General features: G+C 36.8%; 1 protein-coding gene across 3 annotated transcripts; it reads right to left on the minus strand.

The window, feature by feature from the left end:
• Positions 1-17: 17 nt before the first annotated feature.
• nahoda (DOMON-like domain-containing protein nahoda) lies at positions 18-24,474 on the minus strand. Of its 3 annotated transcripts, XM_018543251.1 has the most exons (17): positions 24,269-24,474; positions 19,614-19,684; positions 11,667-11,764; positions 11,470-11,593; positions 10,392-10,623; positions 9,334-9,786; positions 8,569-8,613; positions 7,776-8,372; positions 5,873-6,316; positions 5,432-5,574; positions 5,259-5,336; positions 4,139-4,481; positions 3,660-3,864; positions 3,391-3,578; positions 2,475-2,647; positions 1,730-1,949; positions 1,269-1,346 (listed from the first exon to the last, which is right to left on the minus strand). In XM_018543251.1, the coding sequence occupies exons 1-16, from the start codon at positions 24,447-24,449 to the stop codon at positions 1,752-1,754; spliced, it is 3,573 nt and encodes a 1,190-aa protein (XP_018398753.1). In that variant the 5' UTR covers positions 24,450-24,474; the 3' UTR covers positions 1,269-1,346; positions 1,730-1,751. The 3 variants fall into 3 exon arrangements, with proteins under 3 accessions (XP_018398752.1, XP_018398754.1, XP_018398753.1); XM_018543250.1 differs by lacking the exon at positions 1,730-1,949 and having other exon boundaries at positions 18-1,346; XM_018543252.1 differs by lacking the exons at positions 1,730-1,949; positions 7,776-8,372 and having other exon boundaries at positions 18-1,346.
• Positions 24,475-24,507: the final 33 nt, after the last annotated feature.

Raw genomic sequence — 24,507 nt, forward strand, 5'->3', positions numbered from 1 at the left:
TTTCACAAATACTTTGCTTATTTATTTTTATTATTATTGTAATCGTGCTGTCACTTCTCTGAAAACTGATAGACCAGCTGCATCTATAAGTAAAACAGTATGAAAGTAGGATTTTTGAGAAGAGGTAATCCGTCAAAAAAATTTAGGACGTGTTATTTTTGTTTAAAAATGTACAAATGTTTTATTGCTCAAACGCATGTTGTCGCTTGCTCTTTAGAATAGATGATGTAAATGTATCTCACTGAGAGTATCGGTATTCTATTGCGCGATATAAACAGACGCATGGAGCGAGATAAACTTAGGTACATGTTTTTTTTTTCGGTCTTTAAATTTTCGAATTTCAGGATTGTTGAATCCTATTATTCTTGGATCCATGGGTCTTTCAAGTCTTATTTTCTTCATGTTAAGCTATATGGCCCTTGGATCTTTCTTTGAATCTTTGAAAATACTTACTGCTAAGTCATAAGATTCGTATTTTGGACCCAGAGATCCTCGGTTCGAACTATCAGATTTTCGACTACTACATGAAATTTACTTATATAATTATACAGTTTCTCCACCGCAAAAGCACAAAAGTTTGACGAGAATTCATGTGCTCTATACAGAATTATAGAGCGCGCGCCTCATGGATATCTTCTTTGGTCGTAATCGCCACTTCTATGCTTCCTACGGAGCAACTTCTCTCCCCGTATCTTAAACCCAGCGATACAATTCAAATGGATCTTCGGGAAAGAGAAATCATGGGGAAAGAGAAAAAAGAAACGAATAAAATAGCACCGTGCGCGTGCACAGGGGTTGCGTAGTCCTTTCTTCGCGACCTCTGTCACTACAACTTGAATATGTACAGATCGCTTCAGAGAAGCGGGTAAATCGTTTTCTCACGATTTTTGACCTGAACTTTGTCTTGATTATTTCGGCTGGTTGCTGTAATCTACATAAACGCGCACAACCTCGCCACTATACTTTCGTTGGCTGGGCATGAAATAGAAGTCTGGTTGATTCGCTTGGGTTGCTATGCTTGTCGGATTGTGCATACTCTTGGGTCGCCCGTAATGATCCCTGCGATCTTGCGTATAGTAACCATGCTGGATAGGCGCCGAGTGTCTGGCACCAGGCGCGCGTGGAAGACTGTAAGTCGCTCTCGGTCCGACCATCCTATTGGGCCCTTCAACTGCATCGGTACCGTTCATGCCAGTTATACCGTTGCCGGTCATTTCTCTTGTTCTCGGCAGGCTGGAAATTGGCGGCGGTGGTGCCTTCTCTTCTGTCTCGAACGCCTCAAATGCGAAGTTTGTGTTTGCGCCGGAAGCATAATCCTTCCAAGCATTACTGGCAATCAAACGTTCCTGCGCAAACAAATAACGTGCTTAGAATGCGAAAAATTTAAATAATTTTTTCCAAAACTTTATCTTTTATTATTTTTTTAAGTTATACCTTCATCATTTCTTTATCAGAAATTATAATCTTTATATATTTCACATATGTTTATTTGCCAATTGGCACAACAAAATGATTTGTCCACGATGATCTGTCGATGCATATATTTAAAAAATATCCAAGTTAATTTTTAATAATCCTATATTAATGGGGAAAAAATCAAACTGGAATGAGGTTATAAAGGCGCAAAAATGTGCGATTACACAGAGTTAGGAAGAACCAGATAACAGCGAGTTAGTCAGATACCTGGGTTAGAGCAAAAGAACATAGGGATGAGTGTGACATTGCGCACCGATTACACTCGATGAGAAGCTCTACCAGCTGGGATTAGCTCGATGCAATTCAGACGAAGTGTAGTGATGCCGAAGCTGATGTTGATGATGATGGTGGTTGGTATTGTTGTTGTTCTTGTGATGGTGGTGATCGCCGTTTTGTCGATGGTACCGCGTCGCGTTCGTACGATGAATTGGGTTGGGCGCATCGGAAGAAACCAGAGGCAGCGTGTACACCCTCTTTTTTGGTCGCGGGAAGCGAGTCATGCAACACAAGCGAAGCAAAAGATGCCAGGTTCATTAGGGGATGGAAGCGTAGCTTTTACACTACAGAATGTTCCAAGAAGATGTACGTGAATGGTAATCTAATCTTTCAGGTTGTTTTCGCGGAATAAAGAAGAAAAGAGGAACCTGATGTCCTCTGAATATATTATGATTTTTCTTTTATAATTCTAATGATTAGGCTTTTTTTTTTAGCATCGAGTTATTTTAATTAGATTTGTTACGATATTATTACAGTTGTTCAGTTAATATGGCTAGATAAGTGCAAGAGTTCCATCAAAATGATGCTCAAAGGCTATTTTTCTCTGATAACGTTACACATTTTTCTTGGAACACGTTAGGGATTACCACAAGATTTCGTTAGAGAAAGAGCAGAACACAACACTCAGGAGGAAGACCTGGGAATGCGAGAAAAAGTGGAGAGAAAAAAAATACGTGAAGAAGAACAAAAAATTTTTAACACACACAGACCAATACACATACCTTGGTCGCTCGTTTCTTTGAGCTCCTGTAAAGAGTACAACTGGCCTGGAGCAGAGCTAGAGCTAGTAACGCTGCTACACAACCGACAACGATATAGAACTTTGTTGCGCCCAGGAACAAGTCCGTTGCGGAGGGCGGTCGATCATTTTCATCTTCTGTTTCTATGTCGTTTACTGAAAATAAGTATAATATATATTTTTGTCTTCTATAAAGTAGTGAGATTGATCAATGGAGATGATTAGTATATTAGATCTTAAATAATCTGAGCAAATTTCCGTTTCTTCATACTGTTAACATTTGAAAAATGCTACTTGAAGCTATATAATTGAATTATTTTTTTGAAATTTTAAGACAATTACTGTTGTAATATCTGGAAAAACCTGAACAAATCTTTATTTCTCCAAAAAGGTAAGAAATCATTTAATTTTGGATCCCCCAATTTTAAATGGTAAATTTATCGAAGGAGAAGAAAATTTTGTGTTACATTAGTATCTGACATTTATGCCAATTTTCACCAATGTAGATTAATTTTACTATCTGTTTACTATCTGGGTTCAACTTACTCTTCATCTTTCTTTAATTTTTAAAATTAGAAAAAGCTGAAGAATAAGTTGAAATCGCGATATTAAAGTTAATCTACATTAGTGGAAATGAGCATTAGGCCTAGCTTTACAACTCACTAGATTCAATTTATTACTCATTTCTTTCCACGGTTCTAGAGATGAAAAATCCCAAATAGCACACAGTGCCTATAAAATGTTTATGAAAAAAAACGCTAGAAAATGTATTATACATAAGCGCTTTTTTTTTTAGCGCTTTGCAGCTTTGACGCTGCTGTGCTACTTGGGATAAGTTAAGTTTCGGTTAAGAGTTAACCGTGAGTTATGGAACTGGACCTTAAAATCTCAATGCTTACCTCTAGGAGTTCTTACTATTAAGTACTGCGGATCGACGCCGAGTGCACCGACCTGACCATTCATAAGTGCCTCACGCAACGCTTTTTCCGCTTCTAAACCGGTATCCGCGGGTTTCAACGATCTACCCTTGACCTCGTTCTTGTCGACTATCAGATTCATGCGCGCAATAACTCCCTGTTCTTTATCTCTGAAACAAGAATGGGCAGGAGTAGTACTTTATCAAACTTGCTTCTTGCTTTTTGTCAGTTCTTCCTTTTTGCTGTCTTACTTTCGTAACTCGTTGAGTTGGACTTGATAGTAACCCGGAAGCGTCATGAAGACTGGTTCAAAGCTCTCCGATATCTTGTTCGAGATTACTTCGAAATCGGGACTATCGGATGCGGGAATCATAAATCCGTCACCCAAGCTAACGAGCTTGACTTCAATATCGTAATGCAATCTTGGCGGTGCGAGCGTGCTTTGATCTTCAATTTCTAAGTAACAATTGAATAATTTTTTAAATATACATATACATAATATATAACAAATAATCAGAGATATATTTTAAAACACAATAAGTAAAAAATTATATCTTAACAAAAAAGATTAATTAAGTGACAATCACATTCTAATAATAATTGGACAAGAAAAATTTCGCTAATATAATTAAACAATAATATATTAATGTCTTTTTACAAATTATATATGCGTCAATAGTTGTATCGGACAATTTCAGCAAATAACAAAAATACAGTAATCAGTATTTACCTTCTTGGCCGCAAGACTTGATACATATTCTGTCCGAAGAAACAACCGGTTTCACATCGTGTTTTCGAATCTTCTTGTTAATCGGATTAAATATACCTCCCTTCACTGGGAACATCATATACAAACAGTGATCATCCGTAAACGAGAAATCCTTGATGTCTTTCGTTACGCGTTTTCGTGAGAACCGAAGAGTGGTTACGCCATTCTCAATGCGGCCGCTGATGTTGTATATGTCTTGCGATGGATCCAGTAACGGTGCGTTGTAGCCGCTAATCCAGGTGTCCATCACAAAAGCCCGACCGTTCGTCTTATCGACCCAGCCGAGTATGGCATCGGTTTGCGACTAAAAAAAATACAATACTATACTTGAAAATTTCATAACCGACCTTCCTTCTTACGTGACACGTATTTTTTTCAAGGAGAAACAGTCCTTTTAAAGTAATGTGACTCTTAATCGCTAATTTCCTGATTTAGTTGAAAAAACGTCAGATATCGAAACGGAGCACACAAACATTTTAAAAATTCACTAAAAAGCACTCAAATGTGGGGTTTGCTGTATCTTTAAATTTAGGAAGAATGCACAAATTAATTTACTAACTTAATACTATTAACGATATTAAAATACGGTATTAAAACAAGCAACGCAATAAAAGATGACAATATTCATTGAATTATTCTATAAGTTAAAAAAGAGAAACATTTTCGACTTTTACATAAATCCTCTTCAATCTCATTGACATAATATACATAAATCATGTAAATTGTAACAATAAAACGAAAATAAGATGGTCAATCAGTCAAATTATTGTCCATCAAGTCAGAAAATAAAAAGTATGAAGATTGTTTCATAAGCCGAAATTAAAAGTCGAAACGTTTCTCTTTTTTAATTTATAGAATAATTCAATAAATATTATCATCTTTTATTGCTTTGTTTGTTTTAACACCGTATTTTAATATCGTTATTTGTTGTTTTTTTTTTTAAATATAACAAGCGTTACCTTTGTATTTATATGTTAATACTATTAACTTAATAATTTTTGTATATATTATACATAAATTCACTAAATGAATTATCAGAGAAAGAACAAAGTATATGTTTCTTTAATTGGTAAAGTCTTACCATGTTATTGTCATCAGAAAATCCAACTCCAGTCCACGTATTGGTATTCGTCGTGGAGATTACGAACGTTATCAGATCCTACGGAGAAAAGTTTCCATAATATCGGTTTCGTCGAAGTGATTTTATCTGTGCCTACGCAAAAGGAAGCACTAAGGAAATATGATAAAAATTACCGTTTTATCCTTGTACGTCCATTGTATAGCATATTCACAAGTGTTATTTTCCGGCAAACAATTTCTCGGATAACGCCACTGGCCACCGCAGGTACCATCTTGCGACGCTATACCACCGGCGAATTCCGGCCTTTTAACTTCATCTGAAAAAACGTTTAAAATATTAAATATTATATCTTCAAATATTTAATGGGCACAACATACAAAAATAAAGAATGTTTTAAGAGTTAATAAAACATCTTTTCTGCATAACAAAAATTATTCTGAAAAGAAAAAAAAACGATTCAGAAAGATTAAACATATATATTTAAAAGCGAAAAATTTTGGAAAACACATTGAATCGACATTCACAATACAATCTACGATTTTAAGCGCCACGCTGGACACACGCGAGCATAATTTCTAAACAAACGCGTCGGACGCTGTAACAGATAATCTCACCGAAGAAATTCATGGTGACCGTGCCTCTCTGCATTCTATGGCCGTGATATTTGAGCTCGTCCACTTTGTAAAAGTCTTTGACGCCGACCTTGGCCTTCTCGATTCCACTAGCCGGCTGATGTATGTACCTGCCCGGCTCTTGACCTTTCGCCCAAATCACCTGCATATTACCATCGCGGATCTCGTGATCGGTCGGCTCGCTCGCGGCCAATTTCCTGCGGAAGAGTATCGTCGTGATGCCGTCGCGTTCGTAGCCGAACGCAGCCGTCAGGCTGTCCCTCCCATTCCAGTACGCATCCTTGCGCGGCGTCGATCTGTCCCTCGTGTAATAATCGCCGATCCTGTAACTCGTTCCTCGCGCCGTGCCGATTATAATATCCGTGCAGTCCATAGGGTTGAAGTCATGCTTGGGCGTGTACTTGTGTCCTGGCGCCGGCAACGATGCTTCGTGTGTACGAATAAATTTAGTTAACACAAAGACCCGAACATTGCGAAAATTCGCCGTAAAATTATCATGTAGAAATGCCTGTGGTGAAACTGAATGGTGAACTAATAATGAAATGTGTCTGATATATTTTCTGTCAATCGAATATTCGCCTAAAAAGAAATTAAGATTTTGTATATACATCTCGTGGCTTTTTTTTATTATTTATATACCTTTTTTTATTAAGAATGTATATTACACGTATCTTTTAACAAAACAAAAAATTTATTAAAAATTACAAATCTTTGTATATTATATTTAAAAGTAATATAAAAAGTTTGACGGTTTAGACTCAGGATAACAAATTATTTCAATAAGAAACAGATGTGTTTTAAAAAAATTAAGATAAAATGAAAATTTTTATTTTAATTATAAAATTGTTAAATATAAATATTAATCTTATTAAATTGTTTGATATGTAATAATATGTATAATAGCATTCATTTTTGTACTAAAAGTATAAATTCCCAATTCCATTTACTTTTTGTAAAGACTATATATACATTTACTGATTACATCCTCAATTAAAATATTTTTTGTATACACTTTAAGTTTTTTGAAAACTTCTGTTTTCTAGTTGGTGCATTTTAGTCCCGACATATTAATTCTTGATCTGAGTAAGATGAGTCGATGTTATGATAATGCAGGAGTTAAATAGTGTCCTACGGTGTCGTAAGAAAAATCGTGACGGATAGAGATCGAGACACGTGCAAATTTCGTGTCAAATTAATGCATGCTACAATTCGGAAGATATCGATATTTACAGGGAAAATATATAATTCTCGTGATGAGCAGTGTATAGGCGACGTGAAGCGTTAAGCGTTATCGATATTATCTCTGCATACAGTTGTCTACTTTTTGCAACTGCGTGCAAAGACGCAGTTGGTAAAATTAAATCAATAGGAATTTATATGCGGAATTAGGACAGTTGCATTAACATTTTATATCCAACTCCGGTATTCGGTGGCGGAAGTGGCGGACGGAATAGATTACTCTCACGTCTTATCAGCACACTAAATACGCTTTCACGGCAAATATTTGCTGTTGCAGTCCTCACGTTCCACTCGTGCAAACTTTTACCGGCTGCCACACGGTCATCGTGAAAGTCGCGAATATCGAAAGGAATATGAGTAATGTGCATGTACGTACACTACTGATTATCGTTGAGATATGTTCTACAGCTACGAGAGATTATATTTATCATTGAATTTGTTTTCATTAATGTAATGTATTTATATAAAATAGATACGTATCGCGGAATTATTGCAAACGTACGTATTTCTTTTTTGTTACAATGTCAACAACTAAAATAATGAAAGAAGTTAGAAAGCAAAAAATCTCTGATAGCTTAGGAGTTAATGATATGATAGTGTAGCATGGCGATATGTGCGAAATAAGCGTTAAATCGGTCCTCGTTACCTTTCGTCGCTCCTGACTTCGGACCCACATTTGGCTCCGGTTCCGAGCTGGGTTCTGGTTCAGATTTGGGTTCCGGTTCAGACTTTGGTTCCGGCTCGGAATTAGGCTCCGGTACGGATTTTGGTTCTGGCTCAGAACTAGGTTCTGGCTCGGATTTTGGTTCTGGCTCGGATTTTGGTTCTGGCTCGGATTTTGGCTCTGGCTCGGATTTTGGCTCCGGTTCAGATTTCGGTTCCGGCTCAGACTTTGGTTCTGGCTCAGAAATGGGTTCTGGTTCAGATTTTGGCTCTGGCTCGGAGCTAGGTTCTGGTTCGGATTTTGGTTCCGGCTCGGAGCTAGGTTCAGGCTCGGATTTTGGTTCCGGTTCAGAGCTAGTTTCAGGCTCGGATTTTGGTTCCGGTTCAGAGCTAGGTTCAGGCTCGGATTTTGGTTCTGGCTCAGAGCTGGGTTCGGGCTCGGATTTCGGCTCTGGCTCGGAGCTGGGTTCAGGCTCGGATTTTGGTTCTGGCTCGGAGGTAGGTTCTGGCTCAGAAGTGGGTTCTGGCTCAGAGGTGGTTTCCGGCTCGATAACATCGCTGGACTCGCCAACCTGTTTCCCTGTGCAACAAAGCATCGTACGTCGTGCAAACTACCTACTTATTGGGGCCATCACCTCGTGCGTCGTGTCTCGAAAGGAGGTTATTGTTACACAGACTACTGGGATTTCTTAGGCAAATCTACGTATCACTATTAAATTCTTGAATAAGCGAGCGACTCATCGGGGCTGTTCTGGACATAAATACATAGTACATACCAAGCGCAGAGGCTGCGGATGATTTTGGAGATCTCCTCTTGCGACCTATACAAAATTAATTTTTAATAAAAAAATATTGCTAAGATTACGTCACAAACTTACTTACGTAACTAAAATTTCCTATAATAATTGTAGTCAATGTCTCATTATGATAAATACGAAAAAATAATTCTGTCTTTAACTCTCGCTTTAACTTTCGTAGAATTTGCAGTTTATAGAAATAAAAAATCACGCGTGTGCATTTTTTACATTCGATGTGTATATGTATTCTCTGTCTCTTGTTGTGCATACATAGCATATCATTATTCGGATACGGATTACTTCTGTTTGCATTGTCATTTTTTACGACTGTCATTTATGTAATTACAAACTCCTTGAACTCTGAACAAATCATATATAATATCTCAGAATACATTAACTACAGATAGCGTATTAATGATTATGTCGCCTGTGCGCGACATAGTAGAAGAAAAAAATCGAATAACAAACTCTAGCACTCTAGCAAGTGCAAATCACGTATGTATATATTGCTAGACATGTTTTCTCTTTCTGCAGGAACATAGATTCCGTACACGTACAAAAATATTACATGTTGCAAAAAGTGACGTATGAATTTTAAGAACGTTCACATATGTGAAGACAGTTGCACCGGAATTTTTTGCAATTTCCTGAGATACTCTACGACATGAACATTTTGCAATATTGATAAATACTTTCTTTCCAGGAAATATAATAACGTGATATAACACGATAAATAGATCTTACCTTGTTTCGTGCTAACTTGATAGGTCACGCTGGTCTGTACAGTAACATCAACATCCGGTCGCGATGTTACTCTGAAACTTGCAGCATCTGCCTTCGCCGATCGTCTCTTTGCTATTGATTTCTCGCCTTCCACGCCAGGTTCCGGTTCCGGTTCTGGTTTGGGCTCTGGTTCTGGCTCCGGTTTGGGCGTCGATTTGTTGACGAGTTCCGATTTCGGCTCCGGTTGCGGAAGTGGTTCAGAGATCGTATCCTTAATCGCAGGGAAGGATCGGCAACTTGGACCGAGATCGCTAGGTCTCCATCCGATACCAATCCACGTTGTAGAATTGGCCACAAGAATGCCTTCCAATTCTTTGCTCTCTTTTAGTATCCGCCAGTAGAAAATGATGTCGTTGGAGAATCGCTTCATCGAATACGCATCCAAATTTACATCGATGCTTTTCACCGGTGATCCTGAAAGTGGAATTATCAATAGAGCAAGAATGATTTTTTCACGGACAGTTTCACCGCAAATTTATTGAAACAACGCTCGCTACGGTCTGAGACCTTCTTAATCTCTTTTTTTTTGCTAGCGCACTGGCAGCTATTAAATCACTTCTGTTTCTAAGGATCAATTAAAAAATTAATGCTCATCAATCTTTAATTAATAGTGATCAAAAATTGATAGTCGCGAGTAAAATTGGTTATTAAATCTTACAACAAATATTAATATGTTGAATAAATTTTTCGACACATATTAAAAAATATGATAAAAATATTTGCAATGCAAGTTTATCAACTTTTAATGTTATTAGCTATATTTAAAATGTAATTAATAAATGCATTAATAAATTAAAGTTTTGTACTTAAAAAATTAAAAAGAAAGGCAACATTCACATTTCATAAAAAAAAGCTCAGTCTTAGTTTTTATGTGTTGGCATTGGAGAAATCAAAATCCTGGAATTTTGAATTTTTTTTCCCCAATCACGTTCAGATGTTGATATTGATATTGGTTCGTCATAAGTTCTCCAGAAGCGATTGTCGCCGCTTATGCGAAGAATTCTTGAAGGGAAGCTTACTCTTCGCGCAACCCGGACCAAACCATCCGGCGTCACAGTAGCACTGCTTGGTAGGCACGGTTGTGCCACCATTGTCGACGCACGTGCCCTGAATACCGCAGTCAGTGTCGTCCTGGCACTCCTCTTTAATTTCACACCTCGCGCCGTGATAGAGACGGTCACACCTGCACCTGCCTAGCAGGTAGCGTCCATGACCGCTACAATCCTCTCGATAGTCCTTCCTATCGCGAATCTGGTGGGCGGAAAAATCACACATTACAGAACATCCCTGTGGAAATTCAGAGAGACAGAGGAGAAGAAATCTTTCGACTGTGAGGAAATTTGTCGTTAATTTTGTTTACGAGGATAATCGCTAGATAGTTTAGACATCTTTAATAAGACATCTTTAAATGTAAATCCCAACAAGGTGACGTCATTAGCACTTTAATAACGTTTTAATGACGTCTTCGATATCAATAAGACATTATTAAAATGGCACCTTGCTACTTGGGATGCTAAAAAAAATTACTGGTTGGATTAATTAAAATTCTAGTTGAAAGTAGACAAATCAGAATTTTCTGGTTAATTCTACTAGAATTCTAGTAGAAATAACCAGAAGTTTGATTAATATAACCATTAGACACATCAAAAAAAGTTTACAAAATTCCGTAATAATACGATTACACAATATAATAATTAAATATATTGTTAATTAAGAAAAATTATTAATATACAAATATGTTAATAATTTGTAATTATTTTATATTGTATTTTTATCACAATTATATACTTATAAAGAGAGAAAAAGAATTGCAGTAATTACAATAATTAGTAATTACGATACACACATTATCGATTCGAAAGAAAAACAATCAACACACAAATACGTCAATAATTTATTAACGATTTTGTATTTTCATTTTCTATGCAACCTTTTTATACCGTAGTTTTTATTTAATAGCGAGTAAAACGTGTCAACGTCGTAATGTAATATATGATACTCAATTTCATTTTCCGTCGTTTCGCTCATCAATTAAATTACTCTGCGTTTAATCAGGTTGGAAGTTACATTTTCCAAGAGAAATCACGAGAAACTCACATCGATGTCGGCGCACGACCAAAATCTGTAGCTGGAACCCCATTCCTCGGCCTCCCGCAGCAGCCTGATGGTGCAGTCCATGCAAGTGAAATCTTGCGGCAGCTGCACTGGATAGCTCTGCGCCCTGGAAAATCGGAAACGTCAGGTTTAATCAGGTAATCAGGCTCGAGAAAAAGGACACATCATCGTATACTTACGTGGCATCGCCCTCGACAAACTCGCTGTTTTGTGTGATGGGCGTCAAATCGATCAGAGGTCTGTCATAAAAATCTAAGATTTGAAGACGAAATCCTCCCTAAAAGAGTAAAAGTAAAAAAAATATTTATTTGAAAACATATATTTACGAAAATATATACATATTTTTAATAAATCTAAACTAAAAATTAAAGTTTATTTATTTTTGAATAATAATTAATATATTTTATTATTTTAATTAATAATATTGATATCTCTCTTCACACACACACATTATTTTATTTCTTTTTGTCAAAATTTTGAATCTTATCATAATTGTTTCAATTATCGCGCTACTCAACATTATAAACAGAGGTTCAACAGAAGGATCATATTTTTATGAGAAGTCAATTCGTGCGCCTGTCACGTATCTAGAAAATGAAGAATGTGCTCCACAAGTCGTGAACTGAATGTCTGTCCATCCATCCATTTCTATTGTGCCCGTTCATGCCATTCCGTTAAATTTATGGTTTTTTCCTCCTGAGTTCCGCAATAAATGACACATCAGAACGAGACAGAACGCAGTACAGTGGCTTCGATACCAGCCAATACGGAATTGATGCAAGCAGATTCCGGTCGTACAATTTCTCGATTTTTTCCCGCTCATAACTTGTTGAGTTGCAAAAAACATCACGGATAATTCGTTCCGTCGCCGTCAATTGGACACGCTATCCTCAATAAATCAACAATAACGGATCAAAATTTCTCTGCTTTTACTGGCACAACTAATGTTATTATCCTACAATTTTTTGGTAACGTGTTAGCAATGAAAATATATTAATCCTAACATCTATGTTAATTATGTTAAACAAATAACACTATTATTTTACGAATAGATTCATACTTAAGCAATTTAATATTCTTAAAAATTTCCATGGTGCACTGAAAGAAAAAATTGGCTGAATATAGCATAACATTTCTAATTGGTTGCAGCAGCCAATCTCAATCTTTTCTTTCAGGATGCCTAATTAGTTGTAATATAAAATACTCAATTTATCTTGACAGATATTCCGGCCATCAGTTATGGTTAACAAGTAATAACAAAAACATGAAAATTATATTATTATGAATTTTGACAGAAACACTCGCGCCCACAGCTACGCCAGGATGTCGTAAATAATAGTTACGATAATTAATAAAAAGAGTCTAATTGCATTAATTGGAGTTGTAGGTGAAAATGAACAAATTAGAATTTTTTGACTGTATATATTGAATCCATTATAATTTTGGTTGAGACCAAACAGAATTTTAATTGATATATGATCAGAATCTTCCGGTTTGTCCATTTTCAACCAGAGAAATTTGTCTCAGTACGACGAACAAAATCGCGTTATAAGCGTGTCGCATGCGCGAACGACGCGGATGTTTCTCGGTCACGTTGTTTCTGTTAACGTTTACTCGTAAACGCACCTCGCAATCACGCGCTTGCGACACCCACTTGGCGGTTTATGAAACGTGTCCCGAATTGAGATCGCGCGACAGACTCATGGAGGGCACAAGCCCCTCTCCCCTTGCCTCTTGCGGACCACCCAGTGTCCGCACTGTCCGCGGGAGTAACGACGGCATAACGACAGCGAGTCTAATGAACGGGTCGAACGACCGATTGATATGCGCCACTGGTTGTGACACCATGAGATTCTTTATCGTCGCGTCCCGAGCACCGTTAGGAAAGTGCGTGGTGTGCTTGTATGCAGGCCGAAGCAAGTTCATAAACGCTATTGAGTAACATCCGCATCCGTCTCTCCGTAGGAACTTGTCCGTAGGAAACAGCAACGTAAGAATTATCGCGTCGCGATTAATAGCCGTAGATGCTATTGTAACTTAATCGAGGTGTGCAACGTGTAATTCCTCTTTCGGAATCGACAATCGTTATTGTGGTCATCGAATCGAATCCTTATAAACCTATATGATTATCCTTAGCCTCGGCATTGTTCTGATTACATTAATCGACAATGATTTTGTTCAGTTTTCGGTAATTCTGGCTGATTCTTATGTATTTTTGAATCCAATGAAAATCAATGAGAACATGTCGTAACGGTCAAGTTGGATTTCGAGCTTCTATATATAATTGCGTGTGAATTTATATACAACGTATGTAGATTTTTAATTGTGCGCGGATTTTTCAGACTTGAAACGCAATAATATCACGAGTATAAATTGACTAACAATTTAACAATTTTTTATACTCTTTCTCGTTTCTTAGATCAATCCTAATAATGTTGAAAGACATTTTATGTTATAAAAATTTGTAAATAATTTAATTTTCAAACTAAATACCGATGAGAATAAGCCATTTTACGGTCAAGCTGGATCTTGCAAGATCCATGGATGCTTCTTATATGTATAATTTCGTGTGAATTTATATACGTATGTAGATTCTTAAATACGCGCCGAAATTTTTTCAGACTTACAACGCAAACTAATAAACTATCGTAGTACTATCATGAATTACATTAACTAACAATCTAACAATTTTTTATGCTCATTGCATCTTGGATCTTAATAATATGATGAATCACATATTAAAATCTTTAAATTAAATTTTATTTTTTAATATTAATTTTGTGAAAGTAAGAATTTATGTTTTATCTTATTTAATTTTTTGTAACTGACATTTTTCTTTTTAAAAACTTATATATATTAATAAAACGATGATAAATATTCGTGCAAAAGTTTATTTGGATTCACTCATTCGTTAAAAAGTTATTTTAATCTAAAATTGCAACAAGATACATTTATCTCGCCGTATAAAACCATTATGAATCAAATTATTCATTGTTTTGTTTCTTGCATATTTATTTCAGGACGAGCTAATACCATCAAAATTTTTTTAATTTTATTGGCTGGTATTAGTCATTTTTGACTCATTATATATTTTAACTAAATTATTTTACTGATACTTTTAACTAATATTATATAAACAAAACATTCTTAAGTTGGATTTGTGTGCCGCTTAATTTAATAGGTATCTTCAGAATATTATGTGATGCCAATGATATGACGGGCATTCACGCGGATGCAAAAGAGACGCGCGATGAACGAAAACCGGTGGCCGCGCTGTCGCGAAACAGCGGTATTTCGAGTTTCAAGAGGTCGGCCGCCACGAAGGAGAAAGGGAAGCTACGAAGTACCGCGGCTGCGTGGTACCGCTTCGCACGGCGAACACACCTGCACTCTCGGCAGGTACGGTTGTTATTGTCGAATTTTTCTCGTGCCACAGATATTTTCACGGCAACTGAGAGGGGGTCTGTGCGGGCCGTTGTGCCGCGCCGGCGGCCAAGATTTCAACCTGTCTCTGTCGTAACGTAATCCGCGCGCGGATGTTCATTGCGGGTGTACCTTTCATCTTTCTGCCTCGCGAGCTTTTCCTGCGAATGATTACAAGAGAGACCTTGCAAAATTAGAAGCGACTCTTTTTCTCCGCTTTTTTAACTGCAGTGGCTATTGATATATTTTCGTAATTCTAGGATTGATAAAGAGGAGAGAGAGAGAGAGAGAGAGAGAGAAGGAAAGAAAAAAAAACAATATTTAAATATTTTGAAATAAATAAACGGTCCATATCGAGCTAAATGAATTTAATGTTCTTAAATTTTATAATATAAATGAGAACATAAAACTAACTAAAGTGTCGTCCGTTTCGGAAATCACAGGTCCTTCTTCAGCGATTCTTACAGATGTTTGTGTCGTAAACGACACAAACAGAAAGATTGATATATTTTCTTATGATGTGTGATACGTTGCGATAAAGACATGCTGATGTAACAATTATAGTTCGGATTGATTTTCCTGTTCTCAATGTGAGTGTATTGTAGAGGCACATATGAGACAGGATTATCATTACAAATTCGTCCGATCAAGTTGAATGTAGATGTTACAACGCAACAGACGCAGTTCATCCAAACTGAAGGATTACCAGCGCTTCACTTTCAAAAAGAGAAGATGTTACCGATATCTGTGACATGAACGGAGCCACAAGGGTTGCTTCAACTAACTATTGATGAATTGAATGTCTACTCTTGGCTGTCCTCTGAATCACACTTATAAATAATTTCTTTTATTCCTATCTCTCTCTCTCATTAAAGATATTCTCAATCAAATAAGAATCCTGTTTTTCCTTCCGTTGAAAATATAACGATTGTTGTGACGACACTTTAGTTAATTCTATGTTCTCATTTATATTATAAAATTTAAGAACAAAATTAAATTCATTTAGCTCCGTTATATAAACCGTTTATCTATTTTAATTTGCATTGCAAAACACGAGCGAAATTTATTAATTAAATATTTTGTTTAGTATGTTCTAAAAAATTCAGTCCAATTCTTCGAAATTATATCTTTACAGAAAAGCTAGATGGTATAAGAATATAAAGACTGTTCCAAAATTTATTGTCACTACTAAAAATTTATAGTGCGCATGTAACATAATAAACTATTCTTACACCATGAAGGAAGTCACTATAATGGTGCTGGAACTTTGTCATATTTTGAGGCAAAAATGCAATGAATCATAAAACGTAAATCATATTAAAGGAAAAGCTGGAAGATTTTTAAAATAAAATAAACCCCTCCCTCTGCTCTCTAAAGGTTAATTTAGAATCGATTCTTTTATTAATAAATCTTTTAAACATTAAATGTCTGTATAGAATTCGCATGTTTTCTCCCACGGTTTTTTAAGGTTTACGCGCATATTGTCCATTGTTCTATTATCGCATGTATATCTGTAATGATATTACGATCTAAATAATACAATATTTTTGAGAGAAAGATACGATAACTCGATTTTACTCTTACACTTATCCAAGAATTACAAAGAGAAAATGTAAATCGTTCCGGTAATCGTGCCGCAAGGACGAAAATTGTTTCGAGAACGAGCGTTTGTTTCGTTTCGCCGCACGCTTCGCTGGGCAAGAAAATCGCGGGTTTTGTACGTTAGCCGAAGGCGAGGGACGACGCCTTCGTGTTCGAGCGATCGTCATCGACGACGTTCGAGTTACGGTACCCAGCATACCGATCTGTTCTGCCTTAGAGACGCTCCGGGCTGCACACTCTGTCTGTTTGCTTGCCTCCTGCCTGCCTGCTTGCTTGCCTATACCGCCTCTATTCGTCCTACTCATAGATCTACATGCCTTACGAGGAGACCACGCTCGTGAATAATTCAGCGCGCGTCACCTTGAGCGACGAGCGCGTGTAGGCAGAGAAGAGAGGAACCTCTTTGGCTCTCGGCACTCGGCACGTCGTCGTGTCGTCGTCGTTGTCATCGTGGTACTCCTCTCCTTTTCGTAGAACCACGTGCGGACAAATTCGTAATGTCCTGCGTCGAGTGTTCGAGTGATCGTTATACGTTGAATACAAACGACCGACAGCGATTATCGTCAAGCACAACGAGCACGAACGAGCGTTTCCACGTTTGCCTGACGGTGCAGTTAATGAACAATGAAGAGGCTGTTATTGCTGTTATTATTATTTAGCAATACATACACGCTTTTACTACTACAGACGCGTCGAGAATGCAATAAAAAAGGTGAAATAAAGGTTGCTCATCGTTCTGCGCTGCGACGCTCGTTAGAAACACGATAAATAAATTATTGCTTTCGACCTGTGACGTTTTAATGATTTGTAAGCTATCGGATCTGATGGATTTATGGTCGTAACTGTGTAAAAAGATAGTGTAGAGGTTTGTGTACAGAAGCTTCTCTCTCTCTCTCTCTCTTAGTTGAGAAGATTATAAAAATCAAGTTTATACGTAGATGAAATCAATAAGCAACTTTAATATATACCACCTTGATCTCTGAAAGTAAAATTAAGGTCACTTGTTAGCTCACCTAATCGTACATACTAAATAGATTTTTATATGGTTCTGCAAGGTTTCTGATATCATTGATAACATATGTGATTCAACTATTTCTCCGCGATCCAATAATGCTTTCTGCAAGAACTCATAAAGGTTTCTTTTTCAGATGTTAATAAAGAAAACGTTGTATCTTTTACGGTCCTATATAATTCTCTGATGATATACAGTGTCCCCGCAATATTCTCAACGTTTCGTTCTGTGACAGTGCTTTCCACAAAAGCTCGTAAAAGCATCTGTTTCTCTCTCGCTTTCTCGTAATTGACGGGGATCGACAAGAATTAATTTTAATATAGAGCAATAAGGACCATCGTTTACGGTCTCTCCTAAAGTTCTGATAACACACGGCGCCTCGTTAATCTCACGCTTCACGATCAGTTAATGCTTTCTCCGAAGTATCGCAAAGCTTTCTCCTTCGGACGATCATAGGTATCGTGTGCGTTCAACAAGACTGCGCCATGCAATCGATGAGTATAATTTAAATTCAATTTATCCGGATTTAAATCTAGATTTTAATCGCTCTCTGTGTTGCACGAACTTTTAATTCTAGCTACCTATAGAAAGCCTACTCCTTGAAAACGGACATCAGTCATTATAATTCACTGTGCAATGCGCGTGCTGTATAAAAGGGTTAATTACCTAGCCATAAAAAGAGAGAGAGAGAGAGACCTCGAAGTGCGCGGTATTACGCAGGTACTCGTGCGGTGTACGAAGAATGCTCCATTATGCCAAACGCGTTTTACGTTCGCATCGACCGGGGACGTAGAGTGGCCCGGAAAGTGGTCGGCGCTACGGAGAAAGTGGTCCCGATGCGAAATAATAAAAACGCACGGTACGTGATTTTATCCTATCTTCACGTAACCGCTGATACGACTTTTAAACAGCCGGTAGCTGGCTGGAAGTGCGGATGTGTAACGCGCGCCGCAGCGAATTTAACGCCGATGGTCACCATGGCGTGTTACGTTTTATATTTCCTTTCTCTCTCGCGTGAATCCGCGAGAAATCCACGAGCCGACGAGCGAGACATTTCGTGCGGCAGAAGGCCGAGCGATGGTAATCCATTCAGAAACGTGTTTTTCGATGTGTGTGTGTGTGTGTGTGTTTCGTATACATTGCGATAATATTTTATATACGGTAGATTGCGTAGAGGCCGAGCGATGGTAATCCATTCAGAAACGTGTTTTTCGATGTGTGTGTGTGTGTGTGTGTGTTTCGTATACATTGCGATAATATTTTATATACGGTAGATTGCGTTAAGGCCGCAGCATAGACGTTTGCATAACGCATAATGCATAGTGCATAAGAGAAACAATCAATCAGAGTTCCTCTTTTCCGTGAAATAGAAGAAAAGGAGAGATTCTCATTTGTTGATTTTCTTACACATTATGTGCTATGCAAAAGTCTATGCTACGGTTTTTTTTAAATGTTCATTCACTTTATTAAAATTTATTGTTGAATTTTTAACGTATCCAAATATTAATTTAACGTAATATGTCATTTGCCTATTCTGTGTTAAAAGGATGTTCTACATTTTTTTTTTGTTAGTTTCAAAACAACATAATTTATAAGTAGACAAGTAACATAAAATAATAGTAATAACGTAAATAAAAATAACACGTATTTTAAAACGTAAATCCTAAGATAAATAAATATAATTTGAAAAGTATTCAATATATATATCATAAATGTTAATTTATAACATGTTTTACAAAAAAATATGCTTTTGTATAGAAAGAACGATTTTGTTCAAGTATCTATAAAAATTTAGCTAGATACAGATCTGAAAACAATTTTGTTGGCTCATCAAAATAATTACATAGGAAGCATGATGAATAATCTATAAAAAGTTTTGCCATTTTAATAACCAACTTTAGCGTCTATATGTAATTATTTTAGTAGTCCAACTAAATTATTTTCAGATCAAACTAAATTTTTAAATATTTCGGCAAAATCATTCTTTTCGTATGGATTTTGACACTCGGTTATTTTATTCACATTGCTACAAATCATGTTTAACGCGATAAAAAAAAAATCTTTAAAAAACTGTAAGAGCTTAACTTACCCTGTGGGGATAGGCGAGATGCCATGTGACATTAAAATTGCTTCCTGCCAATAACGATGTCTTGACGCGGCCTGAAAAACGATATTTGAAATCAAAATTAGACTGTGACCGTAATCTCGTAAAGTAAAGTGAGATCGGACATTGATAAATAACACCGCGTTCCGCACCATCGACGATTAAGTCTGAAAATTTATCACCGTTTAAAAGTCGCGAAGCCTGATTTTGGCCTCGTTCGAGTTTGTCGCAACCTGTTCTCGGCCTGCTCCGGAGGTCACGTATCGCTAACGCTGATAAGTCGCAATCTAGCACTCTGAAAATGCCCGTTACGAGACATTTAGCCTATTAATTTACATTCAGCCTTCTGCCCAAGTATCGAGCATTTTATCGAGCTTTTCAATCGGGAGAAAATTTCAAAATTAAGATATACCTATAGAAGAAAATGAGGAGATTGCGGACGTGAAATTAACGCGAAGACGCGCGATAATCCAATATATTTAAAACTATAAAGGCCATTCTACATAAGACGCAGAACACAGGTCGACAGGTCGCAGGTCTAGAAACTAACCTAACATATTTTAGTTATAATAGGTTGTAGGACGCGGAACACAGGACGCAGGAAGTTGGGTGAATTTCAACTTTTGCGTCCTGCGTCCTGCGTCCTGCGTCCTTCATATTTCGGTCTGCAACCTATCACAATTTGAAATACGTTTCACTCGCGACCTGCGATCTGCGTTCTGCGTCTTATGTAGAATGGCCTTTACACATGAACGTATAACTGTTTAAGATAAACCATTTACATATTTTCCATGATTTTTTACGACGAAAGAATGAAGGTATTTGCAAATATCAAAGGGAAAAGTTAAATGGAATCGGCGATTATTTATTATTTATAGAAGTCTTTATTCGAAGGATTGACTTTAAATTACAATATTTTTTAAATATTTTATTAATACAAACTAAAATTTTAAACAAAAAATAAAATTGATTTAACATTACCTTACATGGCGGTAGGTAATTCCGGATATAAAGGTTTTGTCTTTTATTTTAAATTACAGTTTGTATCGATAATTTATGTGTATTAATTATTCTAATTTAAAGATAAATAAAGAGTATCTTTTGAATAAAGATTGCTATTAATTATTATAATAAGTAACATAGCTGCTTTATTTAACTTTTTCTTAGGTGTCAGTAATTCCCCCACTTTCCTTTATATATAAGCTACGTAAAATTTCACTACTCGATTTAAAAGAAAAATTACGTAAAACAGATCGTCTATTACGTATGTAAATGAATTTAACCATGAAGGTTTCTTGAAGATTTTTTGAATGGATATTCTACTAATTTGATGTTTGAGAGATTTCGAAAGAAATTAAAAATTAACAATGAGACTAATATATTTTCCCTTGTAATATAATCGCTTGGCAATCAATATTTCATGTAATTTTTCAGCTTTCTTTTTATTACAATGATTACTTGAGGAAAAAGGGAGCAGTATGATATCATAGGACGTCAAATCCACAAATTTTATGCATTAATTTAATATAAATGCAAATAATTGGTTACCCTCCGGTACCGTTTTAATCAACTTTTCCGGCAGGTATTACCGTAATATCGGTCTCTTCCGCTTCCCCAAGTCTCCGGAAAGAAAGCGGTTCTTCACTTCTACTGACCGAGCGGAGCCGTCAGAGCGGCTCGATTAAATTATAACCGCGGAAAGAAAAATTTATTGCCGCGTTTGCGCAGCCAGTATGCGTTAGCGCAATCGTGAGAAGGCAGTCAAGTCAAACCGCGGCTAGTTTTAGTCATTACAATCCAGAATTGAGTGTGAGGCAAGGCGACGTTAATAAAAATCGCGAGGGAATATTCAGGTAGATTTCTACATACCTGCAGCGACAAAAATTTTCAGAATCTTTCCCGCACGGAAAGAACAGCTTTGCTAAAGTACATTAAGAAATTAGTTAGATACAGAGATCAGAAAATAATTTCGTTGGACTATAATTTAAATAATCCAAATAATTATGCAGGACTTTTAAGCTGATTACTAGAAATTTATTAGTATTGCTCACATCGAGTTTCTTACATAATTATTTTAATAGTCCAACAAAATTATTTTTAAACCCGTATCCAGCTAAATTTTTAAATACTTCAGCAAAATCGTAGGAAGAACGATTCGTCACGAGCAGCATTATTTCTTATTCGAGAAATTAGAATTACAATTAAAAATTGGACAGACTTTAGATAACACTTTCTTCTTTCATTTCCTAGCTGATTTTTCAATTAGTCTATCGAGTAAGAAACAAGGAAAACATCAAGAAGTAATTCAATAATACGTAATTGGACTGCATAATCAAATAGTGTCGGCAAATGAGAAAGATACAATTGCAATCTTTTAATTTGTTAATTATAATTGACGTAAATGTCACTACGCAATCACACGCACTTACGTAGCATGACGCGCGAGTTCGAGTCGCAATTTTCTACGACCGGTTACGCGACTTTTTCGCAATTTCGTGCGACGCGTGAGAGAATAAGTAGCGTGGTACAAATTAATCACTGCCCCGATAATGAGCGAGGAGGTGGATAAATGAGAGCGATGGGGTCAGCGTACGGAAAGAAGTCTCCACGCAGAAGACTCCTTTTTCCCCGAGTTAACGAATAATTCGCGTTACCCACACACAGGAGAGAATAATATCTCTCTCTTTTCTCTGCCGTTGCATAACTTGTGCGGTACCATCTACGGCGTGGTCTTAATTACGCTTTCGCAAGGAAAAATGTGGGGGAGAAGGGAGGATCGATGACACCGAGCAAGGTAATTGCGACGACTTCGCGTTGTCGCACGATGCAACAATGTGAAAACGTCGAACGTAATAATTACGATCTACATTTTCTCAGCTTTCCACCTCGTTGGCTTTACCAGTAGATCGAAGTTCCGAAAGAAGATTAGAAAGAAAGTAAGAGTTCTAAGAGAGAGTAAATGACAACACCTCCCCCGGTTTTTCGATATACGCTTCTTATCACAAGAATGTTCAAGAAGCGTAATCGAAAGTTCCCTGTTTCAACTCTTTTCGTTACCGGCCTTAAAAAGGAAAATATATACAGAAAGAATTTTTTGGATATATATTTGCTATATTTATTCTCTTCAAATCTGATTTTCTTGGAAATATGTTAAAAATAGTTATTTTTCAATTCAATTTAAGAACATTTTAATAAATAATTCATACTAAATAAGTTTTATAAAATTTTGACTATTTCTTAAACGTATAATATACATTATTATGTACATCTGATTTCACACACACAGATGATATAATTAATAGAACTAAAAAAAATTTAACGAATAAATGTCTTCAAATTGATGTACATTACAATGTTGGGTTTGGAAAGATTAAAAATTTAAGTCGACACACACACACTCACACAGATCTAAAAATAATTTTGTTGGACTAAATAATTACGTAAGACGCTCAAGTATAATAAATAATGATACAAAAAATGTTGACGTTTTAGCAACCATCTTGAGCGTCTTACATGATCATTTCAATGATTTAACAAACTATTTTCAGCTCTGTATCTAGCTAAATTTTTAAATTTCATTCCCGCAAAACCGTGCATGTTTTCTTTTGTAAAGCTCAAAGTGAAAGAGTTAAAATGAAGAATTTTTGTATTATACACAGTAGAAATATGAAATTTCATTGTTCTTAATTAGTGCAGAAAATTAAATATCTATTTAATTATCAATGCTACTTTCATATCACTTCCATTGCATTTCATGTATATTCAGTCTTGATATTCTTTCTTTGAAGGGAAAAGAAGGTCAAGTTGCGATCTTTCTAACTATGTATCACGGTCAGTTTCGCTCTTCCCCTCTGTAAATGCGGCCCTGGATATCGGCGGGTTAGGTACGCGCAAAACATGAAAGGTAATGCCTATGCGAATACCGAGAGGCTCGCGATCCCTTCATGCAAGCCGGTGAAAGTCGCTTCGAATCGGACTGACTGGCGGCGACGTCGGCGGGCTAGCTGTATCCCCTGCCGGGAGAGGGAGATCGAGCGTCCGCGTTAATGTCGTTTTCCCATAGAAACCCATGCCCCCTGCACACCATGCATTCAACCCTCCCGCTCCTTGCTCCGTACCTCTAGATGAGAAGCGCGCGACTCTCGCATGAAAAGTGCCTTCGCCGCGGTTTCCGAGAACACGAGGCGTTCTCGATCAACGAACTTCCGACATAGAGAACTCTAATTCTTGTTTTCCTAATTCCCATGTGAATTACGCTTCTATAACACCTTCCGTGTGATTTTGATATTTCGCCGAAAGTTGAAGCGGAAAAAAAGATTTTTCTGAAATATCTAAAAAAAAAAAAATTAAGTGTATCACACTGAGAAAAATATCTAGTTGAAAATAGGCAATTATGAAATTGTGATTTGATCAATTTTAGAATCTCGATTATCATAATTAGAATTTAATAGATTTAACCAGACAACTCTGTGATTCATCCAATTCCAATTAATCCAACTAAGCATTTTTCTCAGAGAGATACAGATTTGAAAATACTTTTCTTGGACAAGCAAAATAATTATACAGGACATTCATCTGGAATATATCATACACACGCGACTAATATGGAACAATTAATAATAATGGTTTAGTAAACTCACCACGCGGCATGCCGCACGGTGCGGGCGTTCTGGCGTTATCCAGGAAGTCCAGATCGTAATGCCTGGCTGGCGGGAATGTCAGAGCCACGTGTGCGTGAGCGGTTCGCCAGAACGTTATTAGTGTCATCAACAGCGTCAAGAACGACGCGAAGAGCGTCGAGCGTCCCGTTTTTCGCGACATCCTTCCGTGGAGGCGTGTTTTCACAAAAGAAAATAGTTTCTAGCAAAAAAAAAAAAAA

Source organism: Cyphomyrmex costatus, unplaced genomic scaffold (genome assembly GCF_001594065.2).
Source record: "Cyphomyrmex costatus isolate MS0001 unplaced genomic scaffold, Ccosl1.0 scaffold363, whole genome shotgun sequence".
In the NCBI taxonomy this organism is placed as follows: Eukaryota; Metazoa; Arthropoda; class Insecta; order Hymenoptera; family Formicidae; genus Cyphomyrmex; species Cyphomyrmex costatus.